General features: G+C 43.9%; 1 protein-coding gene across 3 annotated transcripts; it reads left to right on the top strand.

The window, feature by feature from the left end:
- Window positions 1-631: 631 nt before the first annotated feature.
- Window positions 632-24,879, top strand: METTL22 (methyltransferase 22, Kin17 lysine). Of its 3 annotated transcripts, XM_058157294.1 has the most exons (12): window positions 632-719; window positions 4,090-4,147; window positions 5,348-5,500; window positions 6,892-7,254; window positions 9,008-9,048; window positions 9,129-9,273; window positions 11,431-11,502; window positions 14,302-14,355; window positions 15,963-16,043; window positions 17,026-17,128; window positions 19,409-19,577; window positions 24,566-24,876. In XM_058157294.1, exons 3-12 carry the CDS (start codon window positions 5,395-5,397, stop codon window positions 24,629-24,631), a joined length of 1,200 nt encoding a protein of 399 aa, XP_058013277.1. In that variant the 5' UTR covers window positions 632-719; window positions 4,090-4,147; window positions 5,348-5,394; the 3' UTR covers window positions 24,632-24,876. The 3 variants fall into 3 exon arrangements, with proteins under 3 accessions (XP_058013277.1, XP_058013279.1, XP_058013278.1); XM_058157296.1 differs by lacking the exon at window positions 6,892-7,254 and having other exon boundaries at window positions 24,566-24,878; XM_058157295.1 differs by lacking the exons at window positions 9,008-9,048; window positions 9,129-9,273 and having other exon boundaries at window positions 24,566-24,879.
- The last annotated feature ends 483 nt before the right edge of the window (window positions 24,880-25,362 follow it).

The following is a 25,362-nucleotide window of genomic DNA, read 5'->3' as shown; positions in this document are numbered from 1 at the left end:
CTATTCTATTCTATTCTCCATTCCAATATTCTATTCTTCATTCCAATATTCCTATTCTATTCTATTCTTCATTCCACCATTCTATTCTATTCTTCATTACAATATTCCTATTCTATTCTATTCTATTCTTCATTACAATATTTCAATTCTATTCTATTCTCCATTCCAATATTTTATTCTATTCTTCATTCCAATATTCCTATTTCCTTCCCTTCCCTTCCCTTCTCCTCTGCTCCAACAGGAGACCTTATAACATTCTGGACAAATGACGAATGGAACAGCTAGCCTTCCTAGTCTCGTCTTAAAAAATCTTCCAGTGGTGGAGCATCACAACTTCTGATACATTGGACTTTTAATTGCAGGTAATGGAAACTGCCGCAGCAATTTAAATTTATTCTATTCTATTCTATTCAAAGGAGAGAGGGAGCTTAACTGCCGCCATTTTTTTTCAAAGTGGACTAACATACCCATCACGCCTAGGGCGCAGGTTGCCATGGCAACCCCGAAACGCGGGAGGAGGATGATCCTTTCAGAGTGCAGATGATCAGCCCCGCCCAGTAAGGTACCCTCGTCCATGATTGGTCAGTTAGCGCTAGAGGCGGGGCGCTACAGGAGGCATGAGCCGGAAGTCGGAAACAGGAAGCAGCTGGTGGGCGGGGGAAAGAGAGCGAAAGAATAATGGCGGGCGTTTGCGTCGCGTCTCTGAGGCGCGTCGGGAGGTGAGTTCAGACGGAGCGAAAAGCAGTTCGCGAGCTGTTCGCCTCTCGGGGCGCAAAAGTGCTGCGCTGGGCCTGCAGGAAGCAACCGGGGAAGAGGAATAGTGGGAAACAAGGTTCCTCTGCGCGCTTGCAGAGCGCCAGTTGCCCTCGTCCCCTTGGAAGGAGGGACTGGGAGGAAGGAAGGAAGGAAGGAAGGTGGAAAGATGGGAAAGAAAGATGGAGGGACTGAGGAAGAAAGTTGGAAAGACAGGGAAAGAGGTGGAAGGAGGGATTGAAAGTAAGAAAGAGGGAAAGAAAGGTAGAAGGAGGGACTGAATGAAGATGGAAAGACGAGGAAAAAAGGTAGAAGGAGGGATTGGTGGAAGGAGGGACTGAAAGTAAGAAAGAGGGAAAGACAGAAAGAAGTGGAAGGACGGATTGGAAGGAAGGAAGGTGGAAAGAAAGGGAAAGAAAGGTGGAAGGAGCGACTGGAAGGAAGGAAGGAAGGTGGAAAGAAAGGTGGAAGGAGGGACTGAATGAAGGTGGAAAGACAGGAAAAGGGTAGAAGGAGGGAGGGATTGGAAGGAAGGTGGAAAGATGGGAAAGAAAGGTGGAAGGAGGGATTGAAAGTAAGAAAGAGGGAAAGACAGGGAAAGAGGTGAAGGAGGGATTGGAAGGAAGGGAAGGAAAAGTGGAAGGAGGGATTGAAAGTAAGAAATAATAATAATAATAATAATAATAATAATAATAATAATAATAATAATAATAATAATAATAATAATAATAATTTAATTTGTATACCGCCCTTCTCCCGAAGGACTCAGGGCGGTGAACAGGCAGAATAAAAACAGCAATCAAATACATACAGTAAAAATATCAATTAAAAAACTTATTAAATTTAGCCTGAATTTAAATACCTTTAAAATCCAAAAACCTAATTTAAAAATTTAAAACCCTAAAAACAACTAAAAAGTTTTATGCCAGTCCTGCACGGGTAAATAAATAGGTCTTAAGCTCGCGGCGAAAGGTCCGAAGGTCCAGAAGTTGGTGAAGTCCAGAGGGAAGCTCGTTCCATAGGGTAGGAGCCCCCACAGAGAAGGCCCCTCCCCTGGGGGCTGCCAGCCGACATTGCTTGGCTGACGGCACCCTAAGGAGTCCCTCTCTGTGAGAGCGCACGGGTCGGTGGGAGGCAAACGGTGGCAGTAGGCGGTCCCGTAAGTAACCCGGTCCTAAGCCATGGAGCGCTTTAAAGGTGGTAACCAACACCTTGAAGTGCACCCGGAAGACCACAGGCAGCCAGTGCAGTCTGCGCAGGATTGGTGTTATATGGGAGCTCCGACCAGCTCCCTCTATCACCCGCGCAGCTGCATTCTGGACTAGCTGAAGCCTCCGGGTGCTCCTCAAGGGGAGCCCCATGTAGAGAGCATTGCAGTAGTCCAGGCGAAAGGGAAAGAAAGGTAGAAGGAGGGACTGAATGAAGTTGGAAAGACGGGGGTGGGGGGAAGGTAGAAGGAGGGATTGGTGGAAGGAGGGACTGAATGGAAGGAAGAGGGAAAGACGGGGAAAGAGGTGGGAGGAGGGATTGGAAGGAAGGAAGGTGGAAAGATGGAGAAAGAAAAGTGGAAAGAAAGGTGGAAGGTAAAAAGAGGGGAAGAGAAAGGTGGAAGGAGGGATTGAAAGGAAGGAAGGTGGAAAGAGGGACAAAAAGGCCAAGCAGGATTGATGGCTAGGTCTGGGAGAATTCTTAAGAGACACAAAGTAAGGATGAATTTGTAAGTCATAAGCCACATTGGTTTAACTGTCCCCCAAAGCAGTAACAATAGCAGAGCTGGAAAGGACCTTTGAGGTCTTCTAGTCCAACCCGCTGCTCAAGCAGGAGAACTACTTCAGACCAGTGGCTGTCCAGGCCACTTAAAAGCCTCCAGTGATGGAGCATACAAAACCTCGGAAGGCCAGCCGGCTGATTGTTCTCATTGTCAGGAAATTTCTCATTAGTTCTGAGCTGGATTTCCCCTTGATAAGTTTTCATCTGTGTAGCTCTGTGAGCTTGCTGGCTTTCCTCCCCTCCTTGTATCATCGTTGTCCCGTTTCCCCTCCACCAGCAGGAAGATCTGCCCTCTTTGGTTCAGCGTTCTGAAAAAGAATGCCTCTGCCCATAAGCAGATTACCTCTAGCTCCGCATCTTACATGGATACATATTTTCAAGGAAAAAGAGACTTTTTAGAGTGGAGAGATAATACTACCCATTTATGAATAGTATTTGTTGTTGTTAGTTGCGAAGTCGTGTCTGACCCATCGCGACCCCATGGACAACATTCCTCAAGGCCTTCCTGCCCTCTACCATCCTCTAGAGTCCATTTAAGCTCACGCCAACTGCTTCAGTGACTCCATCCAGCCACCTCCTTCTCTGCCGTCCCCTTCTTCTTTCGCCCTCCATCGTTCCCAGCATGAGGCTCTTCTCCAGTGAGTCCTTCCTTCTCATTAGGTGGCCAAAGTATTTGAGTTTCCTCTTCAGGATCTGGCCTTCTAAAGAGCAGTCAGGGTTGATCTCCTCTAGGACTGACCAGTTGGATCGCCTTGCAGTCCAAGGGACTCGCAGGAAGTCTTCTCCAGCACCAGAGTTCAAAGGCCTCAATTCCTTGGCGCTCAGCCTTCCTTATGGTCCAACTTTCACAGCCAGACATTGCAGCTGGGAAAACCATCGCCTTGACTAACTATATGCACTTTTGTATAGTATGAATAGTATAGTATAGCCTTTATTGTCATTGTACATTTATTTATTTATTTATTTATTTTATTAGATTTATAAACCGCCCTTCTCCCGAAGGACTCAGGGCGGTGTACAGCCAAGATAAAAAGAGACAATATACAATTAAAAAATAAATTAAAAAACTTATTACACAGTGTGGCCGAAATTAAAATAATTAACATCTAAAAACCCCAGTTAAAACTAAAAATTTAAAATTATAAACTAAACAATTAAGAAAGCCCCGCACGAACAAACAAGTATGTTTTCAGTTCGCGGCGAAAAGTCCGAAGGTCAGGTTTTTGTCGTAAACCAGGGGGAAGTTCGTTCCAAAGAGTACGGGCCCCCACAGAGAAGGATCTTCCCCTGGGGGCCGCCAGCTGACATTGTCTATACATCATGTATACAATGAATTTGGTTATCCATACAAATTCAGTAGACTTCAAAAATGATTTTAAAGGATTTGTTTCTGCACTGTGCCCATTCCTAATTTATCTAGAGACTACATGTTTTCTTCATACACAGTACTATTTCTTCTACAGTAAGGCTCACTTTGAAATATGGTATACAGATTTTATTAATAGCATGCATAAAATAGCAAGCAATCAGTTTTATTCTCTTTCTTTCTTTTTTTTAACCATGCAGGCTCAATCCTATTTGCTGTTAAGCAAGTTCTGCTAAACTCTTTGGAGCCTACTCCCAGGTAAATAAGTAGAGAGTTGCACTCTGAACTTTTGTGTTTTGCACACAAGGCTGTATTTCTTTGTGAAATGAATGCACAAGAGTGCCGCATTTTTAAAATGGGTTAATACAAAGACGTGTGAAGTATGGATAGGCCTCGAATTAAAGCCATTTCTTTAGTCACCATTCGAAAGTTATAATGGCACTGAAAAAAAGTGAATTAAGACTGTTTTTCACGCTTGAAACCATTGCAGCATCAAGCTGATGGGATGTACCGTATTTTTTGGACTATAAGACCCACCGGAGTATAATACACATCAAGATTTTGAAGAGGAAAACAAGAAAAAAAATAGTTTTTGGCCTCTGCGCATCCAGTTTTTGCCCTCCCTGGCCCCCAGGAGCACTCTGCAAGGCTCCCAAACCCTCTATGCATCCCATTTTTGCAAAAAAATGGGCCCGTTTTTGGAGAAAACGGGACGTGCGGTATGGGGTTTTGGGAGGCCAAAAATGCCTGTATTCGGTGTATAAGACACACCAACATTTCCACCTTCTTTTGAGGGAGGAGAAGTGCATCTTATATTCCAAAAAGTATGGTACCTGTTGTGACCCAGGCCCAAGTAGGTAATAATAAACTTAGTCCGTGTAAAAAACAAACTTCATTCGAACAGCTGGGAATTACTTCATTCCCAGCGTCATTCAACTCAAAAGTAAAACATTCCTACCAACACAAATTCCTCAGTTATCTCACAAACCTTAGTTCAATTAGACAAATTGCCAAAGGCCCTTCCTGGCAAATGTCCAGAAGCCACAAAAACAAAGACATACACAAAGGAGAGGACGCAGCTACAACAAGCTGAAACACCGGTGCTGGTCTGTTTTAAGCCTTATGGGAGGGGCCAATCATCTCTTGGCCCTACTCCCGAGTTGTCCTCTCTGCTTGAGCTGCTCTTGCCTTTTGGCAGCTCTTCTCATGCATGCATTAGGAACAGGCTCCTCCTGTACCTCTGCCTCCCTACTATGAGGCTCTGGAGGCTCTGGAGTCCGCACCTCACTTCCCGATGGCCCTGGCCTCACTTCAGCCTCATCGCTGTCCGACTCCGTTGCCAGCTCTGTAGGCTGCTGACGGACCACAACAGTACCTATGTTGGATTTTATAGGCAGATGTGAAATATTACAATAGTTTCTGTGTCAATTAGGATGTTGCTTTTTTTTGTAATTATAGATGATCTGGTCCCCAGCGCATCTTAGCTGGAGAAGGTGAGAGAGGCTATGGATGAAACAGTATTTCGAAGTGATACAGTACTTTCTGATATTCACCTCCACACTGCAAACAGAAGGCACTTCATGGTGAGGTTGAACGCTGTTGGCCAGCCAGGTAATATAACAGTTAATGCCATCCCCATCAGGAGTGGATGCTGTTGATTGAGAGAGAGGAAGAGTGGCTGAACTCACAGAGCTTCCAGGGCTCTTGTGTAGTTATTTGGTTTTTTGCCTACTCATATTGGCTAAGATGCTGAGCTTGTGGATCGAAAGGTCGGCAGTTCAGCGGTTCGAATCCCTAGTGCCGCGTTATGGGGTGAGCTCCCGTTCCTTGTCCCAGCTTCTGCCAACCTAGCAGTTCAAAAGCATGTAAAGAATGCAAGTAGAAAAATAGGGACCGCTTCGGTGGGAAGGTAACAGAGTTCCGCGCACCTTTGGCATTCAGTCATGCTGGCCACATAACCATGGAGATGTTTTCGAACAGCGCTGGCTCTTCGGCTTTGAAATGGAGATGAGCACCGCCCCCTAGAATTGGGAAGGTGCGAGGGGAACCTTTACCTATTGTGCAAACCGAACCAGCTACAGTTCTCAGCCTTGGTTTATGGTTTAATGCATATGCTTAAGAGAGGATGCAATAAGGAGAAAGAGGAATCTAGGTTTGATGAAGAGGAGAAACAAGCATGAGGTAAGAGAAGCTGAAGAGTGGGAGGGGAAGAGACTGGCAAAATGCATGCAAGTAAGAAAGAGACCATGAAGGGGCTGACAGAACATTTAAATACAAAGAAAGGGACTTCAGAAGAAGGACAGCACATGGCTGGGCTTGATGGGAACAGAAATGGAACAAATCTGTGAAGCCCAAGACAGAAGATATTTCCCTATATCCGGTTTGAAATCCTCAGAATGTCTCTTGTTTGGAATTATTGCAGAATATAAGAAGACAAGAACAAGATCAGTAGATGATAGAAGTGAAGAGAACTGAATCATTAGAATAGAGAATAGAATTCTTTATTGGCCAAGTGTGGCACAAGGAATTTGTCTTTGGTGCATATGTTCTCAGTGTACATAAAGAAAAAATAAAATATATTTGTCAAGAATCATAAGATACAACACCTAGTGATAATCATAGGATACTAATAAGCAATCAAATCATATTAGGAAACAATAAAAATGGATATAGCCATAAATAGGAAGAGATAGGTACAACTAAGGATGAGAAGAAGAAGAAGAATACAGTCTTAATAGTTAATTTGACACTGTTGTGGGAATTAGTTAAATATAGGAATTTTAAACCTCTACATATATAATTAAGAGTTCAGTTTCATGTAGTTTCCAAAACATGAAATGCCCAGTCAAATTGGTGGATGAGGTGTGTCAAATAACTGTACAATAAAGATCTAGGGAAAGCAGAATTTTAGAAAGTTTAACTCTCCTTTTTTAAGTTTCTTTAAATGTGCAGGTCATCTGTTTGCCAAGGTAAATCTATCCATTGAAATTGTTGCCTCTCAGTCTTTCTCTCGCAGTTCAGACTCCTTTTGGACGATAGCCAGGGGGACCCCGAGAAAGAAGAGGGAGGCCAAAAAAACCCCCTGGATTGCCAGAGCAGAAGTGAAGAAGAATTAATTGCAGAGGGCAGAGCTGGTGCTGACGATTCCCCAGACAGTCCCGAAAACAAAGGTGACTCCTGCAGAGGATTTGAGGCCTTGTTGGATGAAGATGGGGACCTGCAGGTGGCCCGGAAAGCTCCCCTCCCTTCTGCAGGAGATGAGAAACAGAGAAGGACTAAGGCCTGCCCCATCATTTTGACTAAGAATGGAGATGTCTTGGAAGAACAAGAACACGAGAGCAACGGTTGCAATATTATTAAAATAGGTCAGTGACACCACAATATTTAACTCTCATGCAAATAGTGCTGAATGTACCATCAATTCAATGGTGGGTATTCAGCCAGTTCTATCTGGTTCAGGCGAACCAGTAGCGGCGGCTGCAGAAGGCTCCACCCATTCGCCTGGACGTCATTATGTCCTGTTTTTGCTGCGCATGCGCGCGTGCGCTCCCATTTGCGAACCGGTAGCGAAGGTGAGCGAATACCGCCTCTGAACCGATTGCTTGACAAAGTTACTGTAAGATCCTGCCTCGCCAGTCTTCTCAAAGGAAAGCAGAACTCTTGAAAATCCATTTCAAAAGGAAACTTTTCCTGGAAGATTGTGACAGCAAGAGATGTAGGCAGGAAGTGATTTTTTTCCCATCTGAAACATTAGAACAGGGGTCTCCAACCTCGGCAACTTTAAACCCGGAGGACTTCAACTCCAGCTTTGCTGGCTGGGTCATTCTGGGAGTTGAAGTCCTCCGGGCTTAAAGTTGCCGAGGTTGGAGACCCCTGCATTAGATTAAACCATTGCAGACAGAGCCCCTCCCAAAGTCCCAATACATCATCGAGCTAAACCTGGTGTATGAAGATGTTATGAGAAACTCTGGCCAAGTAGATGATAAATGCCAATCTCCCAGGCACTTCTTCAGAAACGAGATAAGGCAAGCGGCTTGAGGCACATTCCATTCCCCCTCCCACGATCCCGAAAGTTACAGCAAAACAAAGCAAGAAATAGACACACAAACCCCCAATCCTCCCCCCGCCCAGCAGACTGACAGCCTCCCTCTAGGAATCTATGGGTCCTGACAGTTACAATGGATCTCCCAGGGCTACCAGACCAGAAATGAGGAAGAATTAATTGCAGAGGGCAGAGCTGGCGCTGACAGTGGAGGGAGGGTAGCCACCCGATCACCTTTGTACACTCAGCAGCTGGCCTGCATTTAGAATAGAATAGAATAGAATAGAACAGAACAGAACAGAACAGAACAGAACAGAATAGAATAGAATAAAGAAATATGGAATAGAATAGAATAGAATAGAATAGAATAGAATAGAATAGAATAGAATAGAATAGAATAGAATAGAATATTGGACTGAAGAATAGAATAGAATAGAATAGAATAGAATAGAATAGAATAGAATAGAATAGAATAGAATAGAATTTTTTATTGGCCAAGTGTGATTGGAGACACAAGGAATTTGTCTTGGTGCATACATTCTCAGTGTACATAAAAGATACCTTCATCAAGGTACAACACTTACAACACTTAATGATAGTCATAGGGTACAAATAAGCAATCAGGAAACAATATCAATATTTACAGTCATTGCCGCGTCCCACAGTCACATGACTCCCCCAATTTACATCATTTACAATATTGGCTGGCTGGGGAATTCTGGGAGTTGAAGTCCACGCCTCTTGAAGTTGCACAGTTGACAAAACACTGGCTGTCCAGGATTCGTTTTTTCACTTTTGGGCAGAAGAAGATCTCTCTATTTTTATTACAATGGTGAACAGCTCATACTTTAATCCTCTCCGTTTCGGATTTTTCCCTTCCTACTCTTGATTAAAATGTGAATTATACGTTTTTCAAGCAATGTCTCAAGAGGAGGACTTTCCACTCTTGCCGTTTCGTGTTTCCTGGTTCCTGAGCTTTATTTTAAAAGCCGGTTTGAGGAGAATACTTTTTTTGGGGGGAGGGATAATGAATTTGGCCTAATGGAAAAGATTCTTCATCTGTTTTGCTGTTCCAGAGCACACCATGGCGACACCTTTAGAAGATGTTGGGAAACAGGTAGGAAGCCTGTTTGCCGTCCATTTCCCCTCTGTTTTTTAAGTCCGCCCCACGTACCATCTTTCTCCCTGGTTTTGCAGGTCTGGCGAGGAGCATTCCTGCTTGCTGATTACATCCTCTCAAAGCAAGATGTTTTCAAGGGTTGCACAGTGCTGGAGCTTGGGGGAGGAATCGGGTTTGTCAGCATCATTATGGCAAAAGCTGCCAAGACCGTTTATTGCACAGGTATCTCTTGAATTCAACTCTTTGGATGGTTCGGAAATCATAATATTGGGATATACTTCTACCCTCAAAACAACACTACAGAACAACTAGACACAAGGACAGTTTTTTCCCCCATGCCATCACTCTGCTAAACAATTAATTCCCACAACACTGTCAAACTACCGTATTTTTCGGAGTATAAGACGCACCTACCTTTTTTGGGGAGGAAAACAAAATCTGTCTCTGCCTCCCAGCAATTTGCCTCCTTACAGCAAACAGCCTGTTTCGGTTTCATTTTCATTTTCAGCACAGCATGATTAGCACAAGAAAAAGAAAAATCTGCCTCTGCCTCCCAGCAGTTTGCCTCCTTGCAGCAAACAGCGGAGGCCAAAAATGAAGCACGCAAAGATGGCAATAGGCAATGGCAATCCCTGCAGCCTGAAACAGCTGATGGTTGTTGCAACCAACAATCAGCTGTTTGTGCTAATCAGGCTGTGCTGAAGCTGAAACTGAAACTTGTTGTTTGCTGCAAGAAGGCAAATTGCTGGGAGGCAGAGGCCAAAGGGTGAGAGCCAGTGGGTGGGTGGGGGGCTACATTTGGTGTATAAGATGCACCCAAATTTTCACCTTCTTTTGGGGGGGGGAGTGTGGCTTATAATCCGAAAAATACGGTATCTAGAAAGGCGGTATTACCATCATTATTCTCATCTTCCCTATTTCCTACCTCCTTATCTTTTTATGACTATAACTTTGTTGCTTATATCTTAACGATTTAAATTGTTTAATTAGTATCCTAGTATGATTTATGGTGATTGCTTATTTAGTATCCATGACTATGACTAATTGTTTTATCTAAACTTTTATGATGAATGAATTTTTACAATGACTATGATAATGATCTATCGCTATTGTTGTATGCACACTGAGAGCTTACGCACCAGAGACAAATTCCTTGTGTGTCTAATCACACTTGGCCAATAAAGTAGTCTAGTCTATTTCTATTCTATTCCTATTCCATTCCTATTCCTATTCTTTCCTATTCCCATTCCATTCCATTCCATTCTATTCTATTCTATTCTAGTTTCTCTTCTCTTCTCTTCCATTCCATATTTTATTCCATTCCATTCTCCTATTCTATTCTATTCTATTCTATTCTATTCTATTCTATTCTATTCTATTCTATTCTATTCTATTCTATTCTATTCTATTCTATTCTATTCTATTCTAGATTCTCTTCTATTCCATTCCATTCCATTCCATTCCATATTTTATTCCATTCTATTCTCTATTCTATTCTATTCCATTCCATTCTATTCAAAACAAAAAGCGTTTCAAAAAGGGGTCCCATGGTTTTAAAATGCCTACAATAGTCCTCGATTTATAACCATTTGTTTAGTGAGCACAGCAGGGCTAAAGAAAATGACTTTATGACTGTCACAGCATCTGCGCTGTCACAGGGTCACTATTTGAATACTGGGCAACCAGCATCTATTTATGATGGTTGAAGCATCCTAGAGCCACATTTGCAGGCTTCCCAGCCAGCTTTCCATAAGTAAAGTCAATGGGGGAAACCGGATTTGCTTAATGACCCCAATAAGAAGAAAGTCGTAAAATCAGACCTGACTCACTAAATGACCACATTGCTTAGCTGTGGAAATTCCGGCACCAGTTGTCATAAACTGAGGACTACCTGGTATCTTTTTTCCCTTGGTTAACTCAGCATGAAATTATTATTAGATATTTATCCTGCCTCTTATTTATTGAAGGACACATACATTGGTCAGCTCAAGATGACAAACATACGTAATACCCCTGTCTCTTTAGTTTCATAAAAACAACAACCCTGTGAGTTATGTTGGGCTGAGAGAGAGCGGGACTGGCCCAAAGTCTCAGCTGGCTTTCATGCCTAAGGCTGGACTAGAATTCACGGTTCCTGGTGATTGGCCCAAAGTCATCCAGCTGGCTTTCATGCCTAAGGCAGGACTAGAATTCACGGTCTCCTGGTGATTGGCCCAAGTCACCCAGCTGGCTTTCATGCCTAAGGCTGGACTAGAATTTATGGTCTCCTGGTGACTGGCCCAAAGTCATTCAGCTGTTTTCATGCCTTAGGTGGGACTAAAACTTCCCCAAACTGTCTCTTTGGGATTTTGATATCTGTCATCTTTTTTGTTTTTAAAGATGTTGGTGAAGACCTACTGAGCATGTGTGAACGAAATGTAGCCTTAAACAAGCACATCACTGAGCCAACAGGTAAAAAGATAAGTGCGTTGCACTGACTATAAGGAGGTCTGATGCTGAACAAGCCCTACATGAGATTATGTTGCAATGTGCTTTCAAGATTGTTCAGTTTTTTTCACATCCAGCAAACTAAAACAAGCACCAAATCTGAGGTGTATTATTTGGTGGTAGGTAGCTCATGCAGTTACTTACAGTATATTTTAAAATGTATGATCTTGAGTGTTGCTTCTGGACCACTTTATAAAGCCTTGGTAAGGCCACACTTGGAATAATTGCATTCAGTTTTGGTTGCCACAATGTAAAAAGGATGTGGAGACTCTAGAAAGAGTGCAGAGAAGAGCAACAAAGATGATTAGGGGACTGGAGGCTAAAACATATGAAGAACGGTTACAGGAACCGGGTATGTCTAGTTTAATGAAAAGAAGGATTAGGGGAGACATGATGGCACTGTTTCAATATTTGAGGGGCTGCCCCAAAGAAGAGGGAGTCAAACTATTCTCCAAAGCACCTGAGGGTAGGACAAGAAGCAATGAGTGGAAATTAATCAAGGAGAGAAGCAATCTAGAACTAAGGAGAAATTTCCTGACAGTTACAATAATTAATCAGTGGAACAACTTGCCTCCAGAAGTCGTGAATGCTCCAACACTGGAAGTTTTTAAGAAAAGATCAGATAACCATTTTTCTGAAGTGGTGTAGGGTTTCCTGCCTAAGCAGGGGGTTGGACTAGAAGATCTCCAAGGTCCCTTCCAACTCTTGTTATTCTAAATTCTAAATGGCTAATATTGTTTTATAATTTTAGTCTTGGAAGTTCTATAGAAGAACAAATTATGAACAAAAAAAAATATTAATCCCCTTCAGTCCTCATGGTTCCAATGCATATCTGAAAGAGTATTTGCATACTACACTTTCTTCTCCTCTTGATTGAAGAAAAATACACTGCATTCCTCTAACTCAGGGATGTCAAATTTCCGGCGTCACTATGACATCACATGACGTATCGGGACTTTTTTTCCCCTTTGCTAAACCGGGCGGGAGGCGGGGCCAGCACGTGACACATCCAGCCAGTGGGCCGCAAGTTTGACAAACCTGCTCTAACTAGTACATGATACTACAGGTAGTCCTCAACTTGCAACTATTCATTTGGTGACCGTTCAAAGTTACGACGGCACTGAAAAAAGTGACTTATGACTGCTTTTCACATTATAACCACTGCAGCATCCCCATGGTCACGTGATCCAAATTCAGATGCTTGGCACCTGGCATGGATTTATGATGGTTGCAGTGTCCCGGCGTCACTTTGCAACTTTCTAATGAGCAAAATCAGTGGGGAAGCCATAATTCACTTTTAACAACTGTGTCACTAACTTAACAACTGTCAGGGTTCCAACCGATGCCCTAATTAAATCATGAGCATTGAGCCACGCTTCAAAAGAAATCCAGTTATTTATGAGGAGCTTCATGCCGGCACATTCCAAGTGAAGCCAATTCTGACCCCACATAATTTACGGCCCAGTTCTGACCCTTTTTCCACCTTCCCCTCAAGGTGTGTCATCAGTCACATTCTCCAACGAAGCAATTTCCCAAGTTTTAGAGATCACTCCCCTCCGGTCACTGTGGATAACCCTGGGAGATGGCCTTGACAGAGATATGGCTGGAATGTACTTTTGTTTTTGATTGACATGCTACCTTGCAAATTCATTTTTCCATCCCCCTTGCCTATGGCAACTTAAGAGCAGACCAGGGATGCTTTGCGAGTTGACATAGCGGTCCAGTGTAGTAAAAAAGGGCAAAATTCAACACGTTTCGCTTAGCAACAGAAATTTTGGGCTCAATTTTGAGCATAATTCGAGGACTACCTATAATTTACTTTCTTTTTTCGGTATTTATTATGGTCATAGATCATCAATAAGGGGGTAGGATACAGTCATTAAAAAGAGGAACAGAAATATAAAAGTTCTAAAAATAGTTATAAAAAGGGGAAAATCTAAAAAGTTCTTGAGCTAAAATGCATGGAAGATATATAAGGAAAGAAGAGAAGATACAGAATGTGTACTATGTCTCCATAGATCATAGCATGGGTAACCCTCAACTTACGACCATTTGTTTAACAAGTTATAATGGTGCTGAAAAATGAGATTTATCATCCACCCTCCGGCCATAACTACCATATTTTCCTGAGAATAAGCCCTATCCCTAGTATTTCTAACTGGGAAATAAGCCCTAGCATGATTTTTCAGGATGCTCGTAATATAAGTCCTACCTCCAAAATAAGACCCAATTAAGCTCGTCGGCCAGATAGACACATTTAGTCCATATTTTCCTCAAAATAAGACCTAACTGGAAAATAAGCTCTAATGCATCTTTTGGAGCAAAAATTAATATAAAACCCAGTCTTATTTTCTGGGAAATATGTTAGTCACTTGATTGCAATTTGGGCTCTTGGCAGCCAACGCACATTCACAACACAATCTCCCAGGGTCGCGTGATCACAGTTGGCAACTTTCACAGCCAGCTTCCAACAAGCAAAGTTCATAGGGAAAGCCAGATTCATTTAATAGCCATGTGATTCACTTAATGACCGTGGTGATTCGCTTAAGGACCACAGTAAAAATGGTTGTAAAACCAAGTCCAGGCATGTGGTGACCAGCTCAGCAACAGTTATGCCAGTCCCGATCGCGGTTGTAAATTAAGGACCACCTGTATAAGAAGCACATCATAACAGCATTGCCTCTACATTCTTGTTTATTTTATGTATTCTTTGTATACTAATAGTTTTCTTTTCTTGCCGCTAATTGTTTTGCTGATTTTTAGGGAGTGAAATTAGAGTTAAAAAGCTGGATTGGCAGCAAGACGATTTCTGCACTGGTATGTACGTAAGCCTTCTCTACAGCTGGTTTTGAGGTTTTCTTTCCAATCCCTCATTTAAAACTCAGGATTTATCTGAGATGATGACACTAAAGGCTTTGCCTCTGAGCATGTGCAAAATGCATTTTTTGCCCTTCATTGAGTAAACCGTAGTGTTGCTTGGTTTAATTGGGAGGTCAAAATCCTGAAGGACAGAATGTGAAATTAAGGTTGTCACAGACAAACCTGAAGCTTCATGTAAAGCAGAGAATGACTATCCCAATTGTTTCTTTTTATTGAGATGGACAAAAGAGGCCTCTTTTTAAAATCTAATATTTGCTTATATTACTTCATGCCATGAAGGGCCCCGGGCTCTTAGAATAAATGAGGTGGAAAATATACTGTTCAAAAAAATAAAGGGAACACCTACACAACACAATGTACTGTATTTAATAAGAATATTTCATTCCTTCAGATCTAGGCTGTCTTACGGTATACAGTAAAGGGAACACAGAAATACTGTAAGACATCCTAGATCTGAAGGAATGAAATATTCTTATTAAATACAGTACATTGTGTTGTGTGGGTGTTCCCTTTATTTTTTTGAGCAGTGTATGTTGTGGCCTATCGGCCGCCGGCCCCTCCCAACAGCCAAACCAGAGGAGGATGTGGTGTGGGAGTCAAGGTCAGCATCAGGGCAACCTGAGAGCCCCAAGGGGGAAGAGGGAATGGAGCTGGCAGAGAGAGAGAGAGACAGAGGTGGAGTCTTGGCCGTCCATCAGCACTCAGGTCTGGAGGTGGCTGATGAGGAAAAGGAGGAACAGCTGGGTCCAGTGCCTGACGCACGGATGCACAAAAGGCAGAGGAGAGGAGAGCAGTGGAAATCTATGGGCTGATCCTTGGGATGGAAGAGCCACTGCTGCTAGTGAGGCCCCATCCTAGCTCTGGAGATAAAAGGCAGGGGGGTGGAGGTGAATAGATGTGGCAGACAACTATTCATCTCTTGGCTGGCCGGATCTGTTAGCCTGCAGTTTTTTGCTGCCAGAGGGCTCAGGAGGCCATTGTGGCTTAAAACAGGGCACCGGGGGTGGGGAGAGGCAACACAGACTAACCCTGAGCTCCATTTTTGCTGGCAGAAGCACTGCAGGCTGGTCCTTTTCTGTTTCCAGGCTAGCCAAGCAAGCCAAATCTAAGCACCTCGTGAGCCAGATCTGGCTTGCGGGCCTCAAGTTTTCAACAATCTGTTTCTTTGGTGCTTCATCCTCCTGCCCAATCTTGTGGCCGCCGCGGCTTTGTTGCAGCTGATGGTGGCTGCATTCCTCCCTGCTGGGTCGGGGGAAAGAGATCCGGAGCTGTGGGGAGTTTACAGTCTCCCTGTTTGTTCCAGCAGCTCCCCCATTCTTTGCTGCCCCTACGAGGCAGCTATGGTCCGATCCTAGAAATGGACGGACCCCCATATTGGGGGGGGGGATTTCGGTGCATACTCCGGAGACACCGGGGTTTGCGACCGTCTCACCCGCGACGCTGGCCACACATCTCGGGCCTCGAGTTTTGACAACCCTGCTTCAGACAGTTTGGGATTTGCAGTAAATAAATATTTATACATTTTTTCCCCCTTTTTGCTGTAGATCCTGAGGATTGCTTCAGCTGGTCCGAAAAAGAGATTGCTGAGCTGCATGACCTCACCACTGTGATCCTGGCTGCTGATGGTATGAAAATCCATTTGGGAATGGATTGAGGCTATCAAAACATGCTAATCGGCCTTAACGAGATTGGAGTGTCAGAATCGGGTTGGTTCAGGGAAAGGTGATTTAAGGTGACAGTTGCTTCAGGTAAGGTTTGTGCCCAGACCTTTCGGTTCTTGGACAAAACCTGTTGTGACCGAGGCCCAAGTAGTGATTACTAAACACAATTCAGTCCTCAACAAACTGAAGTTCAAAACTGAGGAAACTTCTTGGATGAGAAACAAAACATTTTCAAAGAAAAAAATTGCCTTTTAGAAAGGCACTTTTGGGACAGCCATGATATGGATGATTGAGAGGAGTGGTGCGGGTGGCCGAGAGGTGGAGCTCTCGCCTCACCATCAGGAGGCTGTGAGTTCGATCCTAGGTAGAGGCAGATATTTCTCTCTTTCTGGGCACAATGAGAATATATCTGCTGAATATAACTCCACATTGGCAACAAGAAGGGCATCCGGCCAGTAAACACCCAGCTCCATTCAGTTGCCCAGACTCCATCCTGGAAGGGATTATGGGGTCATTAATAGAAAATGAGGATGATGTCATTGATGATTGAGAAACTCCATAGACATCAAGACAGTGAACTTATAGCCACCACATCTTCCTTCTCCTATTATTGCATAAAAGCCTCTCAGTGAAATTAAAAACCAAATGTGTAGCTATGTGACAGATCTCTCTCTCTCTCTCTCTCTCTCTCTCTCTGTGTGTGTGTGTGTGTGTGTGTGTGTGTGTTGCCATGCCTATCTCTTGCAGTTACAAAAAGTCCTTTCTCTTTTTTCTATGACCGCAATTCACCTGGAGTTCTAGTTAAGTAAAATGTGACCTTAACCGCTTGCATTATAATACAGTGCATCCTGAATAATAATCGATTGTATAAATCAGCTTTAAGGAGGGAGGTTAATGCTTCTGGGTAGCCTTGAAAACCTTCACCATTCCGTCTTTTATTTTGCAGTATTTTACGATGATGACCTAACAGATGCTTTTTTCAAAACGCTGTCTCGAATCACTAGCAACCTGAGGAATTCTTGCACCGTCTACTTCTCTATGGAAAAGAGGTTGGTGATGCATTTAAGTGGAAAATGCACCATAACGTAAATAGGACGTCTTGTTTGTTACAAACCAAGCAAAAACATAGCTTGCAATTTAAGGCTATATTGGCTTCTCCGAGTTTCCAGCACAATCAACGTAGAAAAATACGAATGAATGATTTTAGATAATTTTTATTTCTGGACCGGTTTAGAAAAGGGTCTTTAGTTCACAGATAGTCCTCAATTTAAAATCACAACCTTCAGACGTTGTGGGTGCTTCATCACTGGAAATTTTTAAGTAGAGACTGGACAGTCACTTGTCGGAAATGGGATAGGGTCTCCTGCTTGAGCAGGGGGCTGGACTAGATCAGGGGTCTCCAACCTTGGCAACTTTAAGACTTGTGGACTTCAACTCCCAGAGTTCCTCAGCCAGCAAAACTGAGGAACTCTGGGAGTTGAAGTCCACAAGTCTTAAAAGTTGCCAAGGTTGGAGACCCCTGGACTAGATGACCTCCAAGGTCCCTTCCAGCTCTATTCTGATTCTCCATGGACCAGAATCTCCATTGCTAAACAAGATGCTTGTTAAGTGAGTCCCACCCAATGTTTCAATATTTTGCCACAGTTGCTAAGTGAATCAGAGTCGTCATTAAGCGAATCCCTTTTACCCATTTACTTCACTTAACAGAAGCTGGCTTGAAAGCTTCTGACTTCCCCACAAATGATGATCACCTGACCCCAGAATGCTGTAAACTATTGTAAATGCATATGCTGATTGCCCAAAAACCAAACTATTGATAATGTGACTCTTGATGGTTGTAAGTGCAAGGACCGGTCATAAGTCACTACTTTCAGTGTTGTAACTTTGAATGCTCACTAAGTGGATGGTTGTCAGCTGAGAACAACGGTCTGCATGACTCCTGTACGTTGAGCATGTTATAAATTCGACAATAAAAAGAGTGAGCTTTTTTTTCTCCTTCCTCCCTTTGACTTCACCGTCTTGACTTGTAACTCCAGGTTCCAAGTTTTGAAGCTGAACAAAAGGGACGTGTAAACGTTCTCTTTCCCAGAGGTTTGACATGAAAAAGTTCCGTACAGCAAATAGGCACTAACAACGCAGGATTTTCACCTTTGGCGGTGTTATCCAAGTACAAGTAATTTGCTGGTTCTTTGTAACTCCAGCCTCTGCTGTCAGGTTGATTTCATCTTCTGAAGCCTTTTGCTGTCATTTGGGGGCGGGGAAGATGCAGCCACATTTAGAAAAAAGATGTCAGCCCTGCCTCTCCTCCTTTCCCAAGAAAGTATAGATGTTGTGACCCAGGCCCCAGTAGGTACTGGAAACTCAGCCAGTGTAAAAACAAACAAACTTTATTTGAACAGCTGAGAATTACTTCATTCTCAGTGTAGTTCAATTAAATTAAAGCAAATTCCTCCCAACACAAATTTCTCAGTCCTATCACCAACCTTGGTCCAATTAGGAAAACTGCCAAAGGCCTTTCTTGGCAAAAGTACAGAAGACACTGATACAAAATAAATGCAAGAAGACAAAGCTATCAACGTTGTTTTCCGGCAAAGCGCAAATGCCATTGCTGGTCTTTTAAGCCTTATGGGAGGGACCAATCATCTCTTGGCCCTACTCCCAAGTCATCCTCTTTGCTTGAGCTTGTCTTGCCTTCTGGCAGCTCTTCTCATGCATGCATTAGGAACAGGCTCCTCCTGTTCCTCTGCCTCACTACTATCAGTCTCTGGAGGCTCTGGAGTCCGCACATCGCTCCCAGATGGCCCTGGCCCCATCTCTGCCTCCGACGCAGAGCCCTCATACGCACCTTCCCCAGCCTCCAGGACTGGCCCATGTTCTTCCTCAGCCTCATCGCTGTCTGACTGCGTTGCCAGCTCTGCAGGCTGCTGGCGGACCACCACAATAGACTCTTGAAATGTGGAATTTCAAAAGAAACCTTTTATTGAGAAGAAGCGATAGCAGGACAGGCGATGCAGACTCTAAATTCCCTCCCAAACTATACAGTTAGAAATAGGGCTCTAGAATCCCTCCCTCCAGTCTGAATGTGGATTCAGCCAATCCACAGGCGAGAAGATGTAAGGAGCCGTTCCCAGGCCCTCCTTCCTTATTACATTCCAAAAAAAGGTGAGAATGCTGCAGGGTGCTTCAGCACCAGGAAGAAGGTTATAAAAATACAGCTTATCCCCATGCTCCCCCCTCCCCTCGATTCGAATGGCAGAATCACGTTAGGGATCTGACACAAGATTTTCTTGAAACTCATCTGAGATACTTTGTGGGATGTGTTTGACCAGGTTCAACTTCACTTTAAGACAAATGGACGTTGTGTGCGAAGCCTACAATCACTTCCGGAGTACTTTGGAGGAGCTGCTGAAAACCAGCAACAGCGAGATGAGATACCACCTTCAGCCTGTCGAGCTGTCTTTTCCGCAGCATATTGTTTACGAGCGAATTCCGCAACTGGTGGGTATCGATGTTGGCAAACTGCTTATCTGGTGTAATCGTACAAGTGATAGAAAGTCAGGATGGTAGAACAAGCACAAGACAAGAAACAGTGGATGGAAACCAATCAAGGAGAGAAGCAACCTAGAACCAAGGAGAAATTTCCTAACAGTGAGGACAATTAACCAGTGGAAGGACTTTGCCTTCAGAAGTTGTGGGTGCTCCCAACACTGGAGGTTTTTAAGAAGGTATTGGACAACAGAACAGAACAGAACAGAACAGAATAGAATAGAATAGCAGAGTTGGAAGGGACCTTGGAGGTCTTCTAGACCAACCCCCTGCTTAGGCAGGAAACCCTACACCACTTCAGAGAAATGGTTTTCCAACATCTTCTGAAAAACTTCCAGTGTTGGAGCATTCACAACTTCTGGAGGCAAGTTGCTCCACTGATTAATTGTTCCAACTGTCAGGAAATTTCTCCTTAGTTCTAAGTTGCTTCTCTCCTTGATTAGTTTCCACCTGTTGCTTCTTGTCCTGCTCTCAGGTGCTTTGGAGAATAGTTTGACTCCCTCTTCTTTGTGGCAGCCCCTGAGATATTGGAACACAGCTATCATGTCTCCCCTAGTCCTTCTTTTCATTAAACTAGACATACCCAGTTCCTGCAACCATTCTTCATAAGTTTTAGCCTCCAGTCAACTAATCATCTTTGAATCATCTAATCATTTCCTGAAATGGTATAAGATCCCCTTCTTGAGTAGGGGGTTGGACTAGAAGACCTTCACTTTCCCTTCCAACTCTGTTCCAACACATTGTTTTAGTATCCGTTGCCTGGTTGAATTGATAAAACAGCTTGTACAATGTGCCCCAGACCCATGGTTTCTGATACACACACACAGGGCATACTCATTAGATTTTACTTTTCTGTTTTTTTGTTTTTTGTTTTTGTTTTTTTTATTTGCATTTATATCCCGCCCTTCTCCGAAGACTCAGGGCGGCTTACACTATGTTAAGCAATAGTCTTCATCCATTTGTATATTATATATAAAGTCAAGTTTTATTGCCCCTAACAATCTGGGTCCTCATTTTACCTACCTTATAAAGGATGGAAGGCTGAGTCAACCTTGGGCCTGGTGGGACTCGAACCTGCAGTAATTGCAAGCAGCTGTGTTAATAACAGACTACATTAGTCTGTTGAGCCACCAGAGGTTTGCGAGCTGTTGTGCCTGTTTGATGTAAGAGCAGTCTTAAAAACACCTGGCTTGGGCAAGAACATTTACAAAATGTTCCCCTGCTGGAAGCCTATATTTGAAGTTCTGAGCTGTACAAAGGAAGACAAATATTGAATAAGCCTTATAAATTGTTTTCATGCTGGCCTATTGTAAAACTGGAACTCATTGCACAGAGAGTGGTGTGTGAAGTGCTGCAGCCCATTCCTGCTTTAATTTCCGGAGTGAGGAGTTGGGGGGGTGTTGATCGGTTATAGCAGCTTGGCTGCTATTGCATCTCGAACAAGGATGCAGAAGGAAACAAGCTGAACCAAGACCCTGTTTCTTTTTTTCTTTTTTGCAATTTTTATTTTATTTTTTATAGACATAATAAAAAACGTCATTGTGAACAGATTGTCAGTCAGGTACATGCTTAAACCCATTTCAAATTTCATCCCTCGTATTCTATACAATGTATTTCCTTCTTCTTCGTTCAAGTTAATAATTTTTACACATCTCTAGTAAATATTGTGTTCCATGCCGTTAAAATTTAAATGAAGTCTAGTCCCCATGTTTAAATCCCCTAAAGACTCATTAATAATTCTGCTATTAGCTTCTTAAATTGCACAAATTTAAACATATCTAGATTACTTTTAATCAGAGGTCAGACCGTCAGACCCTGTTTCAATGTCTGCAATATAATGTAAAACTTGGGGTGGGAGGTGGGGAGCTGAAATGTTGTTGTTAGTTGCGAAGTCGTGTCCAACCCATCGCGACCCCCATGGACAACGTCCCTCCAGGCCTTCCTGTCCTCCGCCATCCTCGGGAATGGGCTGAAATTATAAGAAACCAAAGGGACGATTGTCTCTCCAGCCAACAGTTGGACGGACCCAAAGTTTTGGAAGGTTTCCACCTTCTGTGCCATTCTGGGACAGAAGCGGAGATCACACAAAGCACCTTTGATGAAAAGGGCTGTTTTTGGGCACAGCCAGCTTCAGAAAATCTAGAAAAGTAAACGGACGAACAGAAGCTACACCAGCGATGGCTACCCTTTTCCAGACTGAGTGTCCGAAGTGTGTGTGTGCGCCAGGAGTGGGTTCTACATACCTTTACTACCGCTTCGTAATGGGATCGCCTGCACGTGTTGAGCTTCTGCGCATGCGCAAATCGCCTATGACGACATCTGGGTCAGTGAGCGGAGCCTCCCACCACTGGTGCACACGTGCAAGCGCAAACCCCCCAAATGCAATGAGCATGCACCATCTGTGCATGCACACCGCCCCCATGCATGCGTCCTACCCCCCACGCATGTGTACTACTCTCGCAACCCACCTCCTGGCCACGCCCACTGTATGCGTGCGCCAGCCCACTCCCCGCACATGCGCACATGCCCCCCCACCACGCATGCGTGGCAGAGATCTGACAACCAGCTGGCTGGCAGGAGGCACGCGCGCATGTGTGGCAGAGCTTAACTGGGGCGACAGCTCACGTGCCCACAGATAGGTTTCTGCGTGCCTCCTGTGGCATGCATGCCATAGGTTCGCCATCGCAGAGCTACGCCAAATAATTTAGCGAATTCCAGAACACATCTGCTTCTTTCAACCCTTTCCTTGCACTTTGGACTCCCTATTCGTTATTCAAAGATATCCCACCACATTATCTCCCAAATCCCCACAGCCAGCAACTAAATCAACCCAGCTGCCTTTCAAGATCACCGCTTGGCAGACTGAAGTCAAATGCCAACCTCAGGATTTCCTGTTTGGTTGCAATATCTCCCATGTCCTGTTTGCTGATACCCTCTCGTGTTTTTTTTTTTTGCCTAGAAGCTAAAACATAGGAAGAACGATTGCAGGAACTGGGTATATAGTCTAGTGAAAAGAAGGACCAGGGGTGACATAATAGAAGTCTTCCAGTCTCTCAGGGGCTGCCACAAGGAAGAGGAGTCCAGCTTACTCACCAAAGCATCTGTAGGCAGGACAAGAAACAATAGATGGAAACTGACCAAGGAGAGAAGTTACCTGGAATTAAGGAGAAAATTCCTAACAGAGAACAATTAACCAGGGGAACAAATTGCCTTTGGAAGTTGTGGGTGCCCCATCGCTAGAGGCTTTCAAAAAGAGACTGGACAACCTTTTATCAGAAATAGTATTTGTCCTGTTATTCTTTGGCTGGTTTTTTCCATGCATCTTGTTTATGGCTGTTGAAATGTAATTCAGAGAAAGAGAAAACGGTGAATTTTGAAAGTGGCCGGGGAAACCCTGTGGAAGGAACTGGATCTGTTCTCTTGCTGCTAGATTTATAGCTGTTTTGTTACAGATGAACCATGAAGTGTCTTTTTCTTTTTTTCCCTTTTTTTTTGCATTAATATTAGAGTGGAAACATTGAAAATAGATACAGATTAACAGAGTTGGAAGGGACCTTGTAGGTCATCTAGTCCAACCCCCTCTCCGCCCAAGCAGAAGACCCACACCATTTCTGACAGATGGCAGTCCAGTCTCTTCTTGAAAGCCTCCAGTGATGAAGCTCCCACAACTTCTGAAGGCAACTTCTGTTCCATGGGTTGATTGCTCTCACTGTCAGGAAATTTCTCCTTATTTCCAGGTTGAATCTCTCCTTGTTCAGTTTCTATTCATTATTCCTTGTATGGCCTTCGGATGGTTTGGAAAATAGCTTGACCCCCTTCCTCCTCTCTGTGGCAGCGCCTCAAACATTGGAAGACTGCTATCCTGTCTCCCCTGGTCCTTCTCTTCATTAGTCTAGCCAGGCCCAGTTCCTGCAACCGTTCTTCATATGTTTTAGCCTTCAGTCCCTTCATCATCCTGGTGGCTCTTCTCTGGACTTTTTTTCTAGAGTCTCAACTCTGGGGTTAGACTAGATGACCTTTGAGGTCCCTTCCAACGCTTGTTACTGTTTCCGAGTTCGCCTCAGCTTTCTCTTAGCTAATCATCCATCATCTGCCCTACCATCATCATCATCATCATCATAATTCCCTTGGTTTCCCTTTTCTTTTTTGTGTCCTAAATCCTTTATTTTTTAATTTGAAAAGAAAGTGGATACTCTGCAGGTACAGAGCCGAATTGGTGCAGTGGTCAGAGCCACTGAGTTGCAGTGGCGCAGTGGTTAGAGTGCAGCACTGCAGGCTACTGCAGCTGACTGCTGGCTGCCTCCAATTTGGCAGATCGAATCTCACCAGGTTCAAGATTGACTCAGCCTTCCATCCTTCCAAGGTCGGTAAAATGAGGACCCAGATTTTTGGGGGCAATAGGCTGACTCTGTAAACTGCTTAGAGAGGGCTGTGAAAGCACTGTGAAGCGGCATATAAGTCGAAGTGCTATTGCCCTTCCTTCCCTCCTTCCTTCCTTCCTTCCTTCCTTCCTTTCTTCCTTCCTTCCTTCCCAGTGGTTAGAATGGAGTATTGCAGGCTAAATCTGCTGACTGCCAGCAGTTCGATTCTGACCAGCTCAAGGTTGATTCATCCTTCTGAGGTGGGTAAAATGAGGACCCAGATTCTTGGCTCTGTAAACTGCTTAGAGAGGGCTGTAGAAGCACTATGAAGCGGCATATAAATCTGAGTGCTATTGCTATTGCTACACCAGGAAGTGCCCCAGGGGCCATTAGCATCCACAAGCACCAAAACCTGGTCTACCATTTGTTGTTCCCTGCAGAAACGGTTGTTCTTCAGCCCCCAAGCAAATGGCAGAGTAGGAGGAAATTCCTTCCTGCTTTCCCATCGTCATAAATAACGGTACAAGTCCTGGATTGTATGAGAAGCCTAAAGGATGTTGAATATCTTTCCTTTGGTAGGAGCTGTGGAAGCTTAGAGCTCAGAAGATACCCGGTGGATCCCGTCCTCAGCCTCCAAGAGACTAAAAGAAGATGCAGTGGCTGCTTCTCTTAATATCAGCTGATTTTATGATCTAAAACAGGGGTCTCCAACCTTGGCAACTTTAAGCCAGCTGGGGAATTCTGGGAATTGAAGTCCGCCAGGCTTAAAGTTGCCAAGGTTGGAGACTCCTGATCTAAAAGGAGTCTCTAAATGGAAAAAAGGAAGCGGATAGAATTCAGGCCCATGTCAAAAACAGATTAAACATATACATGCCCATGACTGTAGTACGTTGGTTGTGATTTGCAAATGGTATCGGCCGTTATGGGATTGCTACAGAACGGTGTTTGTTGTGGGAATGCAAAAGATCGGCAGGTCAGGTAAGGTATTTTTAGAGGGTGTTTTGGCTGTTCCAGATGTGACTCCAGCAGAGGCAGGAGGGATCACTTTGGCACATTTCTGGTCAAGCGGATTTAGTCTCCGAAGGCTTTTGGGGCCAAATAAATCTGTATTGTCCTTAAGAGCCCTGGTGGCGCAGTGGTTAGAGCACAGTATTGCAGGCTGACTCATTGCTCACTGCCAGGAGTTCGATCCTGACTGGCTCAAGGTTGTCTCAGCCTTCCATCCTTCTGAGGTCAGTAAAATGAGGACCCAGATTGTTGGGGGAAAGAGGCTGACTCTGTAAACAGCTTAGAGAGGGCTGTAAAGCACTGTGAAGCTGTATATAAGTCTAAGTGCTATTGCTATTTTCCTTCCTTCTATCCGTCCATCTATCCAG

Source organism: Ahaetulla prasina, chromosome 14 (assembly GCF_028640845.1).
Source record: "Ahaetulla prasina isolate Xishuangbanna chromosome 14, ASM2864084v1, whole genome shotgun sequence".
In the NCBI taxonomy this organism is placed as follows: domain Eukaryota; kingdom Metazoa; phylum Chordata; class Lepidosauria; order Squamata; family Colubridae; genus Ahaetulla; species Ahaetulla prasina.
Note: the sequence above shows the minus strand (reverse complement) of the source record. Positions and strands in the feature narration are given on the sequence as shown.

Coding starts and splice junctions, on each gene's coding strand:
- METTL22 (XM_058157294.1), top strand. CDS start 5,395: ATGGATGAAACAGTATTTCGAAGTGATACAGTACTTTCTGATATTCAC. Junction 14,356..15,962: donor GCAAGACGATTTCTGCACTG/GTATGTACGTAA, acceptor TTTTTGCTGTAG/ATCCTGAGGATTGCTTCAGC. Junction 17,129..19,408: donor TACTTCTCTATGGAAAAGAG/GTTGGTGATGCA, acceptor GTGTTTGACCAG/GTTCAACTTCACTTTAAGAC.